Source organism: Vombatus ursinus, unplaced genomic scaffold (assembly GCF_900497805.2).
Source record: "Vombatus ursinus unplaced genomic scaffold, bare-nosed wombat genome assembly UNPS02003292.1, whole genome shotgun sequence".
Lineage (NCBI taxonomy): Eukaryota > Metazoa > Chordata > Mammalia > Diprotodontia > Vombatidae > Vombatus > Vombatus ursinus.
The window spans coordinates 8,161,679-8,178,734 of record NW_020943070.1 but is presented as its reverse complement, the minus strand read 5'-3'; the positions used below and the strand labels follow the sequence as shown (position 1 = coordinate 8,178,734).

General features: G+C 43.3%; 1 protein-coding gene across 1 annotated transcript in view; it reads right to left on the bottom strand.

Moving 5' to 3' along the window:
* LARGE1 (LARGE xylosyl- and glucuronyltransferase 1) overlaps positions 1-17,056 on the bottom strand; it is a 608,081-nt gene that overhangs the window by 7,735 nt on the left and 583,290 nt on the right. The window contains exons 12-13 of the mRNA XM_027873579.1: positions 13,678-13,956; positions 1,973-2,119 (exon numbers count right to left, since the gene is read on the bottom strand). Of these exons, the coding sequence (XP_027729380.1) occupies positions 1,973-2,119; positions 13,678-13,956 (426 nt within the window). The remainder of the gene's footprint in view (positions 1-1,972; positions 2,120-13,677; positions 13,957-17,056) is intronic.

Sequence of the window (17,056 nt, the reverse complement as noted above, 5' to 3'; positions counted from 1 at the left end):
TTCTTTCTTCTAGATCATGTGACCTCTCCTTTCTGGGCCTCAGTTTCCTATTCTGTTATGTGAAACGGTTGGATAAGATGACTTCTAAGGCCTGTAAATTCGTGATCTTAGAATCCATTTCGGGGCTGCTCACCAATGACTTTTCCCCCTTCCTCCCTCAATCAACCCTACAGATTCGGCCTCAATAGACCTCATTAGAAACTGCCCACAAGATGAAAGAAGGAAGCCAATTTGGCTGATCCTGTCCTTGGGATGAGGCCATCAGGCAGCCGAGGGCATTTTTGAGTAAGGAGAATGAGCCAGAGGGAATGAAGAGAGAGAGCTTTTAAAATAAGCTTGTTTGGGGCATGCCATTCTCATTGTCTGGACTCCCATTGGCAAGCTTTTAGCCGGCCCTTCAAAGTGCTGACATTCGGGGCCCTATGTCCCTTGGAAACAAGGAGGAAATGGTTCACTTCTGAGGGCGGAATCAACTTCTTTGGGCCTCTCAGGTCCATTTAGCAAATTGTCTCCGCCATCCCACTCCATTAGGTGAAAATTGCTTTAGAAAGGATGCTTTTGTGGATTAGTTTTCTCCTATTTCTTCAAAATGGATGGCATTTATTAAAAATGGAGAGGAGGGAATACAGTCGTTTTCTGGTTCAGGTCTCCCTCCAGAAGCTACAGAAGAGCTAACATCTTCCTCCGGTTTCCCCTCTATTGGTTACGTGGCCAACCCTCTCCAGGAAGCAGAGTGCATCCTCCCTAATCCTGTGGGCTGTCAACAGCACCACTTCCAAGGGGACAGAGTTACGCTTTTCCATGGAAATCCTGGGGCAGGAAAGAGCTGATCAATAGGCAAGATAAAAGAAATGGGCCCACAGGAGCCCTAGGGGGCAGATGCCCAGGACTCTTAGGAGGATGTTTCAAGCCAAACAAACTTGTGGATGGGGGAGAATGGAAGAAAAAAATAGAAATAAAAAAAATTTTAAAGCCTTTTTATTGACAAGCTCTCACTTGGGTAATAGGATACCAGGTCTACAATCAGGAGCCTGGGGATTTAGGAATTGGCCTCCAACATTTATTTGGAGATGATTCTACACACAGGAGACCTGAAGGTGGCATACTGAAAATAGAGCTAGATTTGGACCCTCAAGACCTGGGTTCCCATCTTTAGTTCCATTTCTCACTAGCTGTGTGACCTTGGGTGGATTGCTTGCCCTCTGGGTCTGGGTTTTCTGCTTTGTAGTGGAGGCATCAGAAAGAACAATTTGGTACATTAGAAAGAGCTGTGGAGTCAGAGGAGCTGGGTTCAAATCCTGCTTCTCACCTTTATTCCCTATGTGATCTCAGTCAAGTCCCTCCACTCCCCTGAACCTCAATTTCCTTTCCTATACAAGCGTCTTCATGGCATTGACCACCATGCAAAAACCAATGGCATTACCAGAAAAGCAGAGTAGTTATACAACAAGCAATTGTCAACTAGGGAATGAGGTAGTAACCTGAAGCCAAGCTTAGACGTCTGGACAAAAAATCCTCCCTCTCACCTGTCTTCCCTTCTGCAGGCTTACCTTAAACCCAGTGGGGTACAAGAAGCCAATTCTTTGCAGTTTGTGGAAGGAAGCTCATTTCCAGGGGACCTTCTAGGTCAATGAAACTACTACATCCTTTAAAAGGGCCTCACTTCCCTCCTGACTTCGCTACCATTCCTAGAGTTAGTGCTAGGACAGAAATGTATGGTGACCATTATGTGGCATACTAGTGAGAGTATGGGACTCAGAGTCAGAAAGACCCGAGTTCAAAATCTTCCTTGGGCCCTTACTAGCTTTGTGACCCTGAGCAAGTCTCTTAACTTCCGTTTCCTCACGTGCAAAATGGTATCAGCCTAAGGCTGTATCATCAAAGACTCAAGCACTTGGCAAACCTTTAAGTGTGATAGAAATGTTAGTGATGGTATCACCTGCTGAAGCCACAGGCCGGCGTCATTCCTTACCTGAAAGTGAAGAGAGTCCCCATATCCAACATCGATAGGAGCTCTGCTTTGGACTTGGGGAAGGAAAGGCGGTACCGAAGAGTTTCAAAAGCTGGAACAATTAGCGCCTTCTTGGTATTGGCCAGGTCTAGCTGGATGACTGACTTCCTGGTATGAAAGCGAACAGAGAACCAAAGAGGGTCACTTAACTCTGCATCTTTGTAGGACCTCAGGAGCCTAGGTTTGGAGTAAGAAGAGACCTAAGAGGTAGGTTTTCTTTTCCAAACCATACTCTAGGCATCAATTGCCTTCAGTATATTCATCCAAATTCCAACAAATGACCCTTGAGTCATAGAGAATTCACTGCCTGTGAGACCATTCCTCTGTCCAACAGTTCTGATATTTTTTAAAATAATGGGTGAATATCTTCCCTTTTCTTGTAAGTCCCACTTATTTGTCCCTAATTCTGTCTTCTGAGGCCAAGTAGGATAAGTCTAATCCTTTTTCTATATGATCACCTTTCAGATAATTTAAGACTGTTATCATGTGCCTACTAAGCCCCCTCTTCTCCACATTTCCTTCAACTGGTTGCCCTCAACTTTGTTTCTTTTCTAAAATTTAATAATATTTTCTTTTTTCCAATTACATGTCAAGACAATTTTCAACATTCATTTTTTGAAAGATTTTGAGTTCCAAATTTTTCTCCCTCCCTCCTTACCTTCCCCTCTCCCCAAGATGGCAAGCAATCTGATATAGGCTATACATGTACAATCACATAAAACATATTTCCACATTAGTCATGTTGTGAAAGAAGAAACAAAATGAAAAAAAAAAACCCAAAAAAACCATGGGAAAAAAAAAACAAAAAAATGAAACTAGTATGCTTTGATGTGCATTCAGACTCCACAGTTCTTTCTCTGGATGTGGACAGCGTTTTCCATCAAGAGTCTTTTGGAGTTGTCTCAGATCATTGTATTGCTGAGGAGAGCTAAGTCCATCACAGTGAATCATCACACAGTGTGACTGTTATTTCAAGTCTGGTTTGGAGTCACTTCACAGTGCAGGTCATGGTTCTGTGGCTATCCTCAATTTCAGGGCTTCTTTACCTTTTTATGTATCATAGACCCCTTTGGCACTTTCATGAAGTCTCTGGGTGCTTTCTCAGAATCATGTTTTTAAATAATTGAAGGAAAATCTAAAATTCACTTAGACCTTAGTGAAAATAAAGACATAATTACTTTTTTTCCATTCAGGTTCACAGATGCCCTAAAATCTATGGATCTCAAGTTAAGAATCTCTGCACTAGTATTTTTTTCCCAAAAAAGTATGAGCTTCTGGAAAGCAGAGACTTAAAAAAAAAACAACTTTGTATCCCTAACATTCACCACAGTTCACTGCCTGTAGCAGGAGCTTGATAAACATTTGTTGGATTGGACTACATGCATTTGCCATGTCTGTCTTGTAACCAATATGGTGCCCTCAAAGGGGTCTGACCAGAACAGAGTACAGAGAGCTTGGCGAGTACAGTAAGACTATCGTCACTGTAGACAGACACATGCACCAGGCATCATGAAAGAAACTGGGGTGGGAGCAGGGAGCTGGGAGGGGGGCAGAAAGGCTAACCTTTATCAGTTAGCCTGTTCTTCATGGAACTGCAGCAATCAATCACACAGTGGCAAACATCCATCTTCCCTCTGGCCCCGGTCAGCACAAAATGGCGAGCAGAGAAGGCCACAAGGTTGAAGGTGGAGGGAGAAGGGAAGGCAAAGAGCACTCTCCCGTGGACTCCCATGGACTCCCATGGAGGTCGAAAGCCTGCTTTTCAGGAAGGCTGGCAAACTGGCGATATGTAGACATATAAGTATATATAAAATAATGACACAAAGCCCCAATTCAGTAATTAAAGCTAGAGAGAAGAGTAAATCAAGGAAGACACTGTTTGGTATAAAAATAAAAATTGTAGATCTACAAATGTCACAAAATCTGGCCTACAAGGAGAAAATAACTTTACTACACCTGCAAGCTCAAACAAACCAACAAAAGGTGGGGGGGCAGCTAGGTGGCTCAGCGGATGGAGCACCGGCCCTGGATTCAGGAGGACCTGAGCTCAAATCCGGCCTCAGACACTTAACACTTACTAGCTGTGTGACCCTGGCCAAGTTACTTAACCCCGCTGCCTAGCAAACAAAACAAAATAAAACAAACAAACAAAAATAAACCAACAAAAATTCAAAGAAAAAATGGATTTTCCAAAAAGGCTACATGAATACCTAGAAGAAATGAAGAAAGATATATGTGTATATATACATACATACATACATACAAACATGCACATGTACTTGTATGTGTGTGTATGTGTATATTATATATGTGTGTATGTATGTATCTGTGGCTTCTTTCCACCATCCCTCTTTCAAGATTTTTGTTGTTCAGTCATTTCAGTCATGCCCAACTCTTTGTAACCCCATTTTGGGGTTTTCTTGGCAAAGATACCAGAGTAGTTTGCCATTTCCTTCTCCAGTTCATTTTCCAGATGAGGAAACTGAGGCGAACAGGGTTAAGTGACTTGCCCAAGGTCACACAACAAGTGTCTGAGGCCAGATTTGAACTCACGAAGATGAGTCTTTCTGATTCTAAGTCCAGTCCACTGCACCACCTAGCTGCCTTCTTTCAAGATTAGGTAGATGAAAACTGGGATCCTTTGAAGTGACCCGAGTAATGGTGTTCTCCTCTACCTACTTCCTTCTGGAATCATCATTAGCTCTATCAGTGTTGAGGCAGCTCATGGCCATTGGAGAGTATCATGCTGAGAATGGTCTTTTCCGAGAAATTGCTTAAGGTGACTTTCCTTATCTGATAGTCGTTTTTGTGAATGACGCTTCCTGTGGTGATGAAGCAATCTACTTTAGACAGGTTCTTCATTCCTCCTCACCCTCCTTGCTCATTTGTCCTCCTCTGAGGTTCCGAGTATCCTCCTTCTGAAAGGTTCTGTTTCACGACAGGCCAAAGGGGCATCCCATCAGATGGGATGATTGTTTCCATTTGATCCAACACTAGACCATGTGAAAAATCCAACAGAGACCTGGGTGTAACTGGGAGGATGGTGTTGACAAGGCAGGCTGCCCTGAAAGAATTCTCTGATCTTTCCTCTTTCTGTGACTTGTGGCTGAAAACCAGTTCCTGTGACCAAAGGATAGTCCAAGTTCTCTTCCCAACTCCTCATTAAGTTTGGGAAATGATTCCTTCAGAAGGGGCGATTCTATTGTACCACCAAAGTTCAGTGAGTCAGGTCAGTCAATAAGCATGAATTAAATGCCTACTATGTTACTCAGATTGGGGTCTCAAAAATGGGGGACTTCGCATCACTTCTGGGACAACCCCAGAAGTCTGGGGTTGAAAGACCATGTTCAAGTCATGGAGCTAATGGTTCTCATTCTTTCATTCTTCCCTTCTTCCTCTCCACCACCTGGCTCCCCTGACTTGGAGCCCCAGCTAAAATACTCCCTACTCAGGAAGACTTTTCCAATTCTCCTTCATTCTCGTGCCTTCCCTCTGTTAATGACTTCCCATTTTTCCTGTTCATATTTCATTTGCAAACAGTTGTTTGTACACTTTCTCCCCCAATAGAATGTAAGCTCTTTGAGAATAGAACAGGGACTGTGTTTTTGCCTTTTTCTGTATCTCTAGTACTTAGCATAGTGTCTGGCCCATGGGAGGCACCTGATAAATTTTATCGACTGATGGTCTGATAGAGATAGGTTGAAAAATCAATAGAAAACATTAATGAAGCACTCTGGGTCAGGAATTCACTGTGCGATGCCCCAGGGATACAGATACTAGCTAGCAAGCAAGTCTGCTCTGCCTCCAAGGATAATACATTCTAATTGGGGGGGGGGGGAAACGGTAACACATAAAGGAGAGCTACACAGGGTGGGGATTTTAAGCATAATGGCATGGCTACAGATGACCAGGAGTTTTCCAGCACTCTGGGATGGATTCTTTAATAAAAGTAATAATAGCAATAATAACTAACATTTGTGTAGTGCCTAATATATGCCAGGCAGTGTTATTCTGCTCAACGTAGACAGCCTGGTCCCCCCTCTTCCAAAAGTCAGTAAGTAGAATGGAAGCTCCTAGAGGGAGCCTCACTTTGTATTTTTGTCTTTGTAAATTGCCTGCCTTCAAACGTGATATTCTTGCAGCTTTGCCAGATCTGGTGATCCATTCAAACTTGGAAATTATTGGTTCAGGTGTGCCCGAAGATAGAGGTTCAAGGGCTTTGTGGAGGGGCTTAGTGCCTAATATGAACTTCTCTGATTTCGCCAACATCTTGGAGTGTTGGGTGAGATCGCAGCTGGATTCCCATCCAGACTCACTTTATTATTTTACCTAAATGGGGTTTGTTGGGATGCATTTCCAGAGATGTCCTTTTCCTAGGATCACTACTTATTCACTATTTACTAAGCCATGGAGTGTTGGTTATGAAACATTTCCTGAAGGATCCCAGAAACTGACGACTCCGGAATCTTGCCATCGTATATGGAAATGGGTATGATGGAAAGCAATATGTGTTGGGAGAGAGAAGCTTTTTACTGAGTTGAACCCAACTCTCACAATTTCCAAAGAGAGTAGAATCTGCTTTAGAGGGCATAAGGTATCCTTCAATACCTAAAACAGAAACTGCCCCCAACATGCTACAACATGGTGTAATAGATTGAATGCTGGATTTGAAGTAAGGAATAGAGAGGCTTAAATTTTGTCTCTGACATTTATTATCTGTGTGACCTTGGGCAAGTAATTTGAGGTCTTTAGACAATTTGCTGTGGCCTATTTACTAAGTTATGGATGGGCCACGATCCATGTCATTCATCTATGGATAAAATCACAGACCCCGGATCTATTGATGTGATGGTACCTAATATGCCACATTCTAGCTGTGAGGCCTAGGGAAAGTCAATTAACCTCTGTGGGCCTATTTTCTCATTTGCAAAATCAGGAGGTTGAAGCAGATTGTCTCTAAGGTTCCTTCTCGATCTTAGCTCTAGACTTATATATCCCAATGATCTGACACTTCTTGGCTGTGACTCTAGGCAGGTTGCTTCAACTCTCTGGGACTGTTGCCTCATCTAAAAAATAAGAAAATTAGTGACTCCATTTTCCCTAAATTCCTTTCTAGTTTTGGCTCTATAATCTTATGATGTTTCTTTGTATGACAGTAATATTTCAGTAACCTTTCCATGGTTATAGAATATTAGAATAGAAAGGGATCTTAACAATGACCTTGGATTCTTAAAGAACCCACAAGTATTGAGAGAGAGAGAGAGAGAGAGAGAGAGAAGGAGGGATAGAGAAAGAGGGAGAGAGAGAGAGAGATTGATTCCAGGGAGAAGCAGGGCTCAGAAACAGAAATTTCATTTTTAAAAAGCATTAGACCCACTGATTGTAAGAGCTTGTGTCATTTCTATTGGAAACCACTAGGTGGTGCTTCCTCCTCAATGATGTGGTACCTTTTTGAAAGCAGGAAAAAAGATTCCTACTTTGGGGAGTCATAGATATAGGGCTGGTAGTGATGGTGGAATTCATCTAGTCGAATTTGCTCATTTTACAAGTGAGGAAACTGAGACCTAGGAAGGTTACATAACTTGTTCAAGGTGATGGGATTAAAGGTGCAGTACTGGAAAGGACTTTCGAGACCATCTAATCCAAATCCTTTGTTTTATAGATCAGGAAACTGGCTCGAAGAGGACTCAAGGTCACATAGGTAGTAAACATCAGAAGTGAGATTTGAACCCAAGTCCAGAGTCTTTCTTGTATACCCTCGGGCCTCAGGAAACATACACAGGCTTTCCGCCATTTTCTCCTACTCTGTAGCAATGTCTATAGCAATCATTTCTGATGCAACATCAGTGGATGAGGAAAGGTGTGTTTTCAAGGGCCCTTCTTGGAAATGTCATCTCCATGGTCATCTGGATTGTCATTTCTTGGTCCAGGACTTCCAGAAGATAACAGAGTCAGGGTCAAGAAAGAGTACTTGGTTCACACATGGGGTGTACCTTTGCAGGAGAAGAGGCAATGGCTGAAAGTGGGGATGGTTCCCCTGGTGGGTCCAATATTCTGAGAGAAGACACATGGATATATATACACATATATATTATATTATATTATATATTATATATGTATATTTGTCGAAGATCAAGGAATAGAACTAGGAGGTACCTTCAGATCTTTTAATGTTTACAAAGTGCTTTGCCTATGTTAGCTTGCTTGATCCTCACAGCCATCCTGTGAACCACCGGCTATTATTATCCCCATTTTATAGATGAAGAAACTGAGGCTCAGAGAGTTTAAGTGACTTATCCAGGTTCGGTGTTTGAGGAGGAAATTCAGCTATCCCCAACTTCAGGTCCAATATTCTGTTTACTCTGTCACCCGGGTGGAACTGTCAGCCCCGTTTTACATGTGAGGAAACAGAGGCCCATAGAGATAGAGTGTTTTGCTCAAGGGAATATGTGGCAACAGTCAGATTCAAATCCGGGTCCTTTGACACTGGATTTAATTTAGTTACCTCCTCCCCTCTACCCTACTGCCTTCTTTTCCTCCCACAGTGGAGGGGCCCCTTGAAACCAGCTGTGCAAATGAACAAAGCCCAACTGGGCTGCAGCCAGAAAGAAAGCAGGCTCTGAACAAGCAATGTAAAAATGGAAAGTGAGGCTCCCAGCACCAGCACCGCACTGCTCTGGATGGCCAAGATCCTTTGTACACGGGGATGAGGGGGGCATGCCTGACCCGTGGTTGGCAGGCCACAGGCTGGAAGCTGTGTGTCCCCTGGTGGGGAAAGCTCGAGTAGAGAACTCAATTAGAGCAGAGGAGCTAATGAGGCCGGGGTCACGGGTCACGAACTCAGCCCCCTTGTTGGGCTGTTACCTGTGCTCCATTTCACAGCTGCAGACAGCATCTCCAAAGCCCAGCCGGCCGCCTCCCAAATGCACTGGCCCACAAGGGAGGAGCTGGGGACAGAGGAATAAACACTTCTCTACCGCTGGGAGAGCAGTTCCAAAGGTGGCACACAGTCTGCTGGGTCACTGAGCTGGTCAAAGGTTCAGCTCTCATACTTCCCAGCTGTGTGACCTTGCTCAGGACGTTCAACCTTGCTGAATCTGTTTCCTCATTTGTAAAACAGTCAGAGGGATGGCTACTTACTTAGACCAGCCACCTCATGTGGCTGGTGTGAAGAAAATACTTTGACATAATTCACATTTATATAGAAGTATAAGGTTTACCCAGCCCTTTCTACACAAAAAAAGCATGATCAAATAAGTGTGGCAAATAGCATTCCCATTTTATAGATGAGAAAACTGAGGTTCTTAGAAATTATGTGATGTGGCCAAATTGTGTGTGTGTGTGTGTGTGTGTGTGTGTGTGTGTGTGTGTAAACATATTTTGAGGGGAGGGGCAAGTCAGCACCTGTGAACAGAACAGAAAATTCTCAACCTCTGATACATATTATGTGACCTTGGGCAATTCACTTATCATCTCAGTGGCCCCCAAGCAACTCTCTAAGTAGTAGAGAACATACTACTATGCAGTGATAGAAGGAAAGGTTCACTAAGCATTCTTCACATCCAAGAAAATCACATACCTGGAGGTTTTTTTTTTTATTAAAAAGAGCTTTTTGTGTGGAAGTTCCCTCCACTAGAGCTGATCAACAGCTTGACTTTAGAGACTTAAAGTGACTTGTCCAAGGTGACTTGTCTAGCCTGTGTCAGAAGGGGGGGTTTGAACTCAGGTCTTTCTGACTCTAAGTGGGGTCTTCTTTCCACTACACTCTGTGGTTTCTCTGAGATCGCCAAAATTACACAGACAGTAAGATCTGGGATTTGTACCCAGGTCTTCTGGGCATCAGTATTCTTTCCACTAGATGATGTGATCTGAGCTTAGACAGTATGCATTAATAGTGTCACATTCTTAAGTGATGGATAGAAAGGCTTGTTAATATTAGCTAGTATTTTTATATGCTTTAAAATCAGAAAAGCACTTTATAGAGATCCTTACCAAAACCTTATGAGGTAAAGATGGGGAAACTGAGGCTGAGGGAGGTTAAGTCAGTTGCCTAGAGTCACATAGCTAGCAAGCATCTGAATCAGGATGTGAATTCTGTTCTTCCTCACTGCAATTCTAGTACTGCACTCACTGTTTCACCTCACCATCTTATAACTTAATGTTACTGGCTTTGAAGGCTCCATGCATCATAGAATCATCAAATGTTGGGATAATCAGACTAGGAGGTATCGTGGGACTGTGCAAAGAGTGTTGGCTTTGGAGATGAGTCTTTCTGGAGTCAGAAGACAGGTTCAGGTGACTCTGACAGGTTGCTGAAACCTTCTGAGCCTTAGTTTACTCATCTGTAAACTGAGGGGATTGGTCAAATGACTTCTGAGGTCCTTTCCAACTCCAAAGCTATGATCTTGTCACCCTGGGCAAGTCTTCCCTTTACAGCCTTAGTTTCCTTATCTATAAAATGAAAGAGTCTACTCAAATGTCCTTTGGAGCACATTCCAGCTATGGATCTTAATCCCATGGGGGGTCAGACCAGATGACCTTAAAGGTCCTTTCCACCTCTAAATCTATGATCCCGGGATGCCTGTTTTACAAATGAGGAATATATAGGTTCCAAAGAGGGCAATGACTTATCCAAGGCCACACAGATAGTTAATTATAGACCGCAGTCAAACATCTAGCTCTCCTGACATCTAGTTCTGTGCTCTTTCTGGTATAGCCCAGAGATGATTTATCCCTGATGAACCGATGAATGCAGGAAGGGCTGATGAAAATGCTCACTGGTTTCCAAAGACATGAAATCAGCCAGGGAAAGAGAATCCATTCTGGACCTTCCCAGAGCTAAGCCAGAGGGATCAGAGGTTTCTGGCTACAGGGCTTTATAAATCAAGTTTCATAAAATGGGATTTTAAGAACTATGTCTTCCCTTCAGAGTCCAGAGATCATTCAGTTTTGCAGACCAATTATTGTTGAGGTGGGCAATTTCCGGAGAAAGAATGAAGCAGGAAATGAGAGAGTGGAGTCAAAAGAGGTTATAACTCCATTATATATTAATAGTGTGACCTTGGCCAAATTGCTTAACCTCTCTGGGTCTCAGTTTTCTCAGTTGTAAAATCAAGAGAGATTTGGGTTATACTAGATAAACTTGTAAACCCTTTCCGATAATGATGACATTGTTCCACATGGCTCCAAAGGCAGGATGGAGGCAGATAGGGGAAAAGGAGAGAGATGTGTCTGGGGATGGGATTGCATGAAAGACAACTTGGGGCAGTGGAAATTAAAGACAAACAAACAAAAACAAATCCTGGGTCCTTCCTTGAATTCCAACTTTATTTGGAGCTGTCAGCTCCCTTCTCATCAGCAAAAAGAAAGGATTTCCAAGATTCCTTCTAGCTCTAAATGGATGACACTTGAATCCTCTGAATTCTGGAATTAATGCTTACTCGTTGGGCGATCCTTGGTAAATTACTTAGCCTCTCTGGATGGTTAATATGTTTGTTAAATTGAATTGAATTTTCTCTTCCTTGAATGGGTGGAATGATTCTTGCCACGCCTACCTCAAAGGGTTGTCACGACGAAGTGTTTGTAAATTGTAAAATGCTAAAAAAATGGGAATTATTATTGTGGTGATGATGATGATGATGATGATGGTGAACCCTAAGAGTACAGCCCTTTGCTACCTGGGTAGGATCCAGGGATCACAGACCTAAAGTGGGAAAGGATTTCCAAGGTCATCTACGTGAACCTTCTTATTTTTTAGAGGAAGAAAACGAGGCTTCACGAGGAAGTGATTTGCCCAAGTTGCACAGATGGGATGTTGTGGATCCAGAATTTGAACCCAGGTCATATAGGATAATAGGATTACATATTTAGAGCTGGAAGAGACCTCAGATGCCATCTAGTCTAACTCTCTCATTTTACAGAGGCGGTGGTGAGGATTAATTAAGTGTTGACTATGTTCCAAGCACTTTCATAAGCATTAAGGACACCAAAAAGGGCAAAAAGCAGTTGCTGATTCCAAGGAGTATCCATTCTAATGGGGGACACAACATGCAAATAACTCGGTTTATATAAGACAGATACAGAGTGGATGGGAGGTAGTCTCAGAGGGAAGTCCTAGTACTGGGTATGTGTGCACTGGGGGAGCCCACGGAGAGTAGACTCAGAGTTGAGTCTCGAAGGAATCCAGGCAAACCGAGGGGAAGGAGAGCAGCCCTCAAGGCATGGGGGACTGTCACGGCAAAGGCATGAAGGCAGGAAATGGAGTGTTGTGTTGTGGGAACTTCAAGTAGCCAGATCATAGAGTATGTGGAATAGAATGAAGCATGAGAAGCCCAGACAGATGAGAAGGGGCAGGTTATAAAAAGCTTTAAATGCTCAACAGAGGATTTTGTGTTTGATCCTGGAGGAAAGGCAGTGCCATTGGAGTACAGTGAGTGAGGGAAAACACAGGCAGACCCACACTTTAGGAAGACCCCTTGTGGTTGAGGGAAAGACAGATTGGAGTGGGAGGAGATGTGGCAGGGAGATCACAGGAAGGGCTATTGAAGGAGTAGTCCAGGAGAGAGGTGATGAGGGCTTGTGGGAAGACACATTCAGGATGGAGCAGCAAAAAAATCTGTTAGGCCACAACAGACACGGGTGAGAAGATCCAGAATTACCCAAAGACACATCATTAGTAAGCAGCAAGGCTGGAATTCGAACTCAGGTCCTTTGGCTCCAAATCTAGGGCTTTTTTCAACTGGACCAAGATGTTTCAGTAAGAATAAGAGCTAAGATCTCTGCTGGCTCGGGATCATGCATGCTTATTTCTGTGAGTCTCAGTTTCTTCCTCTGGAAAATGAAGGTGTTGCATCAAAAAGGTCCCCTCCAGCTCCATCCTTTACAACCTCCATGAGCTCCACAGACCATAGAAGTCTCGGAAATTCACTGGAATTCTCAGGGCTGAATTTCCTTTTCCTTTTTTGGCCACATGATGTCCCCATCACATCACAGTAGCAGCTTCAGAGGCTCCAGCCTGTCTCTGGAACTGGGGCTCTTCACCTTGTGTGTGCGTGTGCGTGTGTGTGTGTGTGTATGTGTGTGTGTGTGTGAGAGAGAGAGAGAGAGAGAGAGAGAGAGAGAGAGAGAGAGAGAGAGATGGCTCCCTTTGGCAATCTGGTATAGCCTATCGACCCCTTCTCAAAAAAATGCTTTTAAATTCATAAAATAAAAGGATTAAAACAAATTAGAAAGGAAACCAATTACATTGAAGTAAAGATGTATTTTTTCCCCATCCAAGTTCACAGATCCCTTGAAATCTCTCCACTGACATCTTGGGGGTCTTTGCATACAAGGTTAAGAATTCCTGGGGGAGTATCTAATACTTTCAGCAGATGATCTGAAATCAGAATCAGGGTTTACTCTACTCTGTTCATCTAAATTCACTAGAGTGATACAGATTCAAATTGCCCCTTGCCTCACTCACCCCAGCCCATTGTCCCATAGTTTTCCATTTTGTTGCCAAAGAACTTGAACCGCGATCAGTACCCTTAAAATCTGACACCCTGTACCAAGCCCTAGTTGGCCCACCCTTATTATAGTGTCGATTCCTCCCAATTCAAAATCCTTCGATCTTCCAAGAAATGAGAAAGGGAGGTAGAACTCATAAGGGGCTGCCCCACACTTACCTGAGGTACTCACAGAGTCCGTACATAGGTAGGAAGTCAATGTCAGAGAGAAACATGTATGGCGTGCTGATGTGCTTCATGGCCACATTGCGCAGAAGGTTCACAGGGTAGAACTGGCCCTCTTTGTACACGATGTGATAGCCAACATTGTGGCGGCTCATGAGGACCTCAGAGCCCTGGGCATAGCGCAGGAACTGTTGGGCTTCAGCATCAGACAGGTACAGGGCCAAGCTGATGGGCCCCTCCCAGTGTTTGCAGATGGCCTCAAGCATCTGGAGCCTGAGAAGAAACCACAACATAGCCAGGGTGAGCTGAACCCTCCTCACTCACATTTCAACTTCTTTTTACCCACTTTTCCTTTTTACACTCTTTTCCTCTTCTCTCACTCCTCTTTTCCTCTTCTCTCCTCTCTTCCTCTCTTCTACTCTTCCCTTTCTTATCCCTTTCTTTCTTCTCTCTTCCTTTCCTCTTCTCTCTCCTCCTCTACTCTACTCTCTTTTCTTCTGTTCTCCTTTATTCTTCTCCTTCTTTGCCTCTCCTACCATTTCTGTCTCTACATCTCTCTGTTTCTGCTCATCTCTGTATTTGTCTCTGTCTGTCTCTCTATGTCTCTGCTTCTGCTTTTGTTGTCTATGTCTGCCTCTGTTTCTGTCTCTCCCCTTCCTGCCCTGCCTCCTTTCCTCGCTTTTGTTCACCAAATGAAGTGATTTAATTAAGGTTTTACCTGACTAGTAAGTAGAGGAGTTGGAACTCAGACCCAAGCCTACTGTCTGCATCCCAGAACCACCATTTACTACCTCTTTGACCTTGGAGAGTTCCTTTAACCTGGAGGATGCCTTGTACCATTGTGGAGAGAATGCTGGAAGGGGATTAAAATTCCTGCTTTGCTCCTTGTTACCTGGGTGCCACTGGCCAAGGACCTTTACTAGTATCAAGTTTCCTCATCTATTAAATGAGGAGTTTGATCTTACATGGATTCTCACTCTAAGTCTGGGGCCTTATGACTTTCAATCCAGGTGATGGTGTACAGGCAGGTGTAAATTGGAGATAATTGTGCCTTGATTTCTTTGTCTCATGGACTCATAGTGCTAAAGATGGAAGGGACCTTACTGACCATTTAATCCAGTACTCAGCTCTACAGATGAGGAACCTGAAGTCCAGGGAGGGGCAATGTCTTTTCCAAGTTCATAGGATCACCTCAGAGGCTACCTAGTCCAGTCTCTTCAATTTTAAGAAACTGAGGCCCAGATGTTTAAAGTGATTTCCCCAAGAACACACAGAATGTGTCATATAGAAATTTAGTTTGAATCCAAGTTTTCTGTCTCCAGAAGCTGTGCACTTTCTATTGTATTTTTCCTATTTTTCTTCCTGATCCCTTCCCTTCCTCTCTCTCTCCTCCTTCCCTCCTTCTCTTCCTTTCACCCTTCTCCCTATCTTTTTTCTCATCCTTTTCTCCTTCCCTCCCTTCTGTCCATCCATCCATCTTTCCTTCCCCTTAAAAAATGGCCCAACCACACTGGAAGGCACATTTCTCCATCTACTCATCTACCTGAAGGGGTGCCCTGCTTGCAGTAGTCATTTGATAAAGCATGCTGTGACCACAGCAAGGGCTTTCAAATAAAGACATTCTACAAAAGTATTTGGAAGAAAATCTTTAAAGATCTTTTTTCAAAGGCACTTGGAACACAGAGGACATAAAATATAGAGTTCAGCAATGGCCAGAGCCAATCTCCATTTTCCCTACCCAGTAAGAACTACCTAATGACAGCCCCCCAGCCACAATGTCCACTCTATTCAGACAATTTTGAGGAAATGGATTCTATGCATTTTGGGGTCTCTAAACTGTAGGTAAATGGCCCACCTATCTTGGGTAAATGGGGTTCCTGATGGGCTCTCCCAGGTTCTTCATAGTAGTACTCTGAATTGGCATTGTTAGAATTCACTTCATCTTTGAATACAGAGAATTGAGGGCTGCACTCATGTAAAGTTTCCCCATTCTTCACCATCTATTATGGTTGCTTAATCAAATTGACTAAGATGATTTTTTGGGTAAGAATTTGTTCCAGGGCTTAATCTCACAGTGAGGACCCAGAAAGGAGTTCTTTTTAACTTGGGTTCCCTGGCGTGGCAGAAGAGACATGGGATATGGTGCCTTTTCCACCACCGTGGTTCAAATTTTGGCTCTGGCCTGTCTACCTGGGTGACCTTGGGTAAGTCATTGGACCTCAGTTTCCTCATCTGTAAAATGTGGATGTTGGACTCATAGAATCTGAAAGTTTCTTCCAACTGTAAGTCAGTGATCTTAAGATCTCTGAGGACCTTGTTCCTAATTTGTTTGAGTTCTGGTAGGAGGAGGAAAATAATAAGAACATAGAGTGCTTTTATTTCAAAAAAGCTTTCTACCTATGTCTTCTCAATGATCTTACAATAACACTGGGAGATAGGTGTTATTATTAACTCAACTTTATAGATGAGGAAACTGAGGCTGACAAGGTTAAGTGACTGTCTAGGGTAACACAGCTAGTAAGTATCTGAGGCAGGATTTCACTGCAGGTATTCTTGATTTTCATCACCTATCTCCCTGAGGGAGGAAAAATCTATTCTCACTCCATTTGTGTCTCTTTTTTCTTTTCTGTCAAATGGGAGTATAGTCACCTTTATAGATGCATGGCCTGAATGAAGTACTTAAGAGTTATCTGAATGGAAGGAAATGAATCTCAAGACAAACTGGGAGTGAACAGCTGAGGCTCAAGGACTGATGGAAGGGACAGATATTTGACTGTGAATGATGTAGAATAAGTTAGTGGAAAGAGCACTGAATTTGGAACCTGAAGATAGAATCTGTCATCCCTGGAGTCAAGCCCTATTCCTGCCTTTACTGGCTGTATGTCTTTGGACAAGTGACTGGGAATCTCTGGGCCTAAGTTTTCTCATCTGTTACAGGGAATATCCAAGATTTAGACCTGGAAGGTCTTCTAGTCTAACCCTCTCATTCACATGGGAGGAAACTGAGATCCATAAAGTTTAAGTGACTTGTCTAAGGTCACACAGATAAGAATGATAGCTAGCATTTCTAATGTGTTTCAAGCTTTGTGTTACAAAGCTTTTTTTAGAAATATTATCTCATTTGGTCCTCATAACAACTCTTCAAGGTAGGTGCTATTATTATCCCCATTTTACAGTTGAGGAAACTGAGGCACACAATGTTTAAGTGATTTTCCTAAGTTCACATAACTAGTAAGAATCTGAAGTGAGGCAGTGAGGTAGCACAGTGGATAGAGCACTGGCCCTGGAAGCAGGAGGACCTGAGTTCAGATCTGGCCTCGGACACTAGCTGTGTGACCCTAGGCAAAGAGGGGGGAGAGAGGGAGGGAGGGGG